At 46.5% G+C, this 3,613-nt stretch overlaps 1 protein-coding gene across 1 annotated transcript in view; it reads right to left on the bottom strand.

The window, feature by feature from the left end:
• Positions 1 to 1,339: 1,339 nt before the first annotated feature.
• Positions 1,340 to 3,613, bottom strand: part of SGMS2 (sphingomyelin synthase 2) — a 50,489-nt gene continuing 48,215 nt past the window's right edge. Inside the window, exon 7 of the mRNA XM_015558085.1 lies at positions 1,340 to 2,715. Coding sequence (XP_015413571.1) covers positions 2,512 to 2,715 — 204 coding nt within the window. The 3' untranslated portion in view covers positions 1,340 to 2,511. The remainder of the gene's footprint in view (positions 2,716 to 3,613) is intronic.

Here is a 3,613-nt window from a genome sequence, read left to right on the forward strand (position 1 = left end):
GAAAAGGAGCCAAAAGTTTACTGTTTGAGAGGCAAGATTGAAATTTCTTAAAACGGAGATACAAGTGACGTATTAGTTTCAGGTTTACAACGTAATGATTTGCTATTTCTATAGACTGTGAAGTGATCACCACCCTACCTCTAGTCATTGTTCATGTGTCATACTCTAACGTGGCATGTTGGGTTAGACATCAAGTTTGCTTTTCTAAATGTAAATGAGATTCACTATTCTCACCTTCGCACCTTGAAACTCGCTATTTCCCCTTCACCCTTATGCTGGTACCACACGCTCCCACAGCGCCCATGACAGGGCTATGGCATACACTGTGAGGGGCATGGGAGCAGCCGTGTCCACAGGTGGAGTCAGAAGTGCTTTTAAAAGTTCTTGAAAAGGTGATGGCATTATTTAAACACAAAACTAGTTACCTGACTAAAATGCAAGGTTTACTATTTCGAGGGCCTCCAGCAATCAACGCGCCAGGATTTTAAAAGCTTAAATACGTTCCCTAATTTAATTTGATGAAGAGTGGGCTATCTACAATGTAGGAATAAGGCTCTCAGATATACCAGGTTGTCTTATTTAAGTCAGAGGCTCAATGTACCAGTGTTAGGAGAGCAAAGCCCAGGCTTCCGCGTCACATGTTTTCCTCACAATTGGACAACGGGAATTGAACATCAGTGTCTTCGCACAGAACACCTGGTTTCTTTCACACGTGCCCATATTTCGTAGGCGAAAATTATGTGGAATTCTAGATAAACATCTGGTAAGGTATGGATATGTTTCTTATTGGTTTACTGATAAATACCAGGAAAACTTCCTGCATTTGAAAACCTGCCAAGAAGGTTTAGGGTTTTGTTTCTTGTTTCAAATACCAGGTTAGAAAAATCTTTCTTCCTGGTGTTGAACTCAATTACGTTTCCTTTAGTGATTCTTCTATTACACAGAGCAGGAGCTACCCTGGAAGCACAGAGAATTTTAGCACCAAAGGACGAAGACCCTTCCTGAACACATGTCAGTGTGTACTGTGCTTCGCTCAAGTCATTTAAAGGTCCATTTTGTCTATCAACTCAGGGCTGACTGGTTGAGGGCAAATTTAGGGGTGGTTTTTGGTTTTTGTTTTCATTCTAAGGGGTGGGAAACGGTTGCCTTCAATATAAATGTAACTGCCTTCCCACAGAGTTGGCCTCTCTGTTCTCTGAGCTGATGACTGTGTAACTTTAGATCTTTTCCTAAGGTCCTAGAAGTTGTCAGAAATTAAGAATTGTCCACAGCCCCAACAGCATGAAACAATGCACGAACTCTGACAGCATTAAATCTGATCAAGTCCATCTTTTTTTTCCCGCATCACCTGAAAGAACTTTAGAAACGACCAGCCCCCTTTAGCGACCAGCTGTGCTAACGCCTGGATTCCAGCAGCAGGTCGGCGTGCAGCGCAGTGGTGTCCTGGCAGGGTCAGAGTGGAACGACTTCATTGTGGTCTGGCTCCTCAGTCCTTCCTTCCTATAAACGCTCCGTTTACAAGAAGCTGGGCCTCCGGCAAAAAGGATGCATTCATGCAACTTTTGGGCTCCGCCTTCCTTTTCCCATAAAGCAGAATGTAACTAGCAAGAAGTGGGCTTAGTGAGATGGGACCAATTGCATTTCTGAGCTCCGGTGAGCAGCTCTGAAACAGACCTCACCCAGGGGGGACCCGGGCGAGAAATGCAGGCCTGTTTCCCACGTGGCACGAGCCACAGTTCACGCACGTGTTTTTCAGCCTGTGCTCAGCCAGTGTGCAAACAAGGACCACTGTGAGCGGGAACCGCCCTGCTCCCTGTACATCTGTCAGAGAGATCTTAAAAGTAAGTATTTACGCCCAAGTAAAATCTGTGGGGTGTGTCAAATATTTCCATATTTACTTAGATCACGTTTCTTTCATGTTTTAAATAAAATCATCAGTTAAAAAGAATAAAGTAAAAGTGACACATAGTACATTGGGTGGTAGCAGCAGTACATATTCGCAGACCTGACCCTGACCTTCCCCAGGACAGGGAGAATAAGTTCACCCGAGGTTTACTCACAACCCCCGCGTCTCCCCCTCACTAAGAGGCCCAGTGCTCAAATCCACCCTCAACATTAGGTTGTAACTGTCCAGATAGTTTATTGAAAACATTGGCAAATCCTTCTGACCCTGGAGGAAAAGAAATCCTGAAAAAATGCTTTAGTGGAGAAAGACGAAGGGCAGGCGGACGTGTTCTTTGGCACCTCTTTCCAAGCTCGTCAGGGAATCCCGGCGGAGGGCTTGTCACCGTGAAGGAAGAGCCTCAGGAGAAGACGACTTTCTCAGGAGGCGTAAAAAAACCAACAGTCAAAGCGTAACGCTTTGTTCATCTTTCTAATCGTTTACACAAAACTTGGTCCACTTCTTCATTTACCAGTCAGTTCTCCTAAAATAAAAAAACAAACAAAACTATCCCTTTGGTTACAGCGATACCTCTTTGGGTATAAGAGCTGAAGCCTTTGTTTTGCTCCTCAGGTCGATTTCTCATTGTCTTCCCCGATCTTCTGAACCCGCGAGTACTTCTTGCACGAAGACTTAAAGCAGCCCGGAGGCCAGGAGAGCGGCCAGGAGAAGCAGCAAGGAATCGAGCCTTGTACGTTTTTCTCAAAAAAATAAAAGATGGGGAACCACCACGCACGAGATAAGAAATTAGTCTGTGAAGAGACCTTCAGGTTCTGTAAAAGGCAAGGGAAGAGCGAAATGAGGCGTATTTTTCACGCTTCCTGACTTTCCCCATTAATTAAACCGTCACTTGCTGTAACGGCAGAGGAGCAGCAGCCTCCGGGTCCCAGGCATACTGTCTGCACCTCTTCCCAACCGGATGCCCCAGCCCTCCCAGCCCCTCCGTCTTCCCTCTCGTGGCTCATGCTGACTGCCTGCCTGCAACTCCAGTGACAGTGGAGACTGCGGAATGCAGGTGGCAGTTCCCCGGGTGGAACAATGTTCAGGAACTGTGTGGTCAGATCTCTCTATATAAAAGCCTACGCGACCAGGGAAGAGAGAGGAGAGCTCACACGGTTGAGCACTTTTAAGAGGAAAGATAAAAGCTTGCTTCTGTAGAGTCAGCTGATCACTAAACAGAAGATGGCAACAGGAGACTATAAAACAGGAGACAGAGCTACAAGACAGGTCCATAGAGAGGGCCCTCACTAGTGGGCACCACTCCATGAGAACTGAACTTACAGCCTTTGGGAAGGACAACATTTCAATCTCTCCCAAACCCTCCATACTCTGCATGCAACAGACAGAATGGCAAGACGACCCCAGGGTAGGTCGTGGCGCACAGACTAACTGTTGGTCATGCGCCAAGGCTGGGAAAGCACAGTGCGGGGAGTGACAATTCCATCGCGGGACTAGCGGCAGAGAACGAAGTCCGGGAAGGCTTCCCAGAAGAGGTGGCATTGGAGCTAGCTCTCTCAGAACGTGTGGGAGAAGAAAAAAGTGCCTCTGGAAACAGGACGCAGCAGAAATCAGAATAAGAAAGGAGCCAGAGAGCACCACATCACCAAAAGATGTACTAAAACCGGTTAGTCATAAGGTGCTTAATTTGCCTGACTTCCAAAAATAGTTGCC

Source organism: Myotis davidii, unplaced genomic scaffold (genome assembly GCF_000327345.1).
Source record: "Myotis davidii unplaced genomic scaffold, ASM32734v1 scaffold967, whole genome shotgun sequence".
Classification (NCBI taxonomy): Eukaryota; Metazoa; Chordata; class Mammalia; order Chiroptera; family Vespertilionidae; genus Myotis; species Myotis davidii.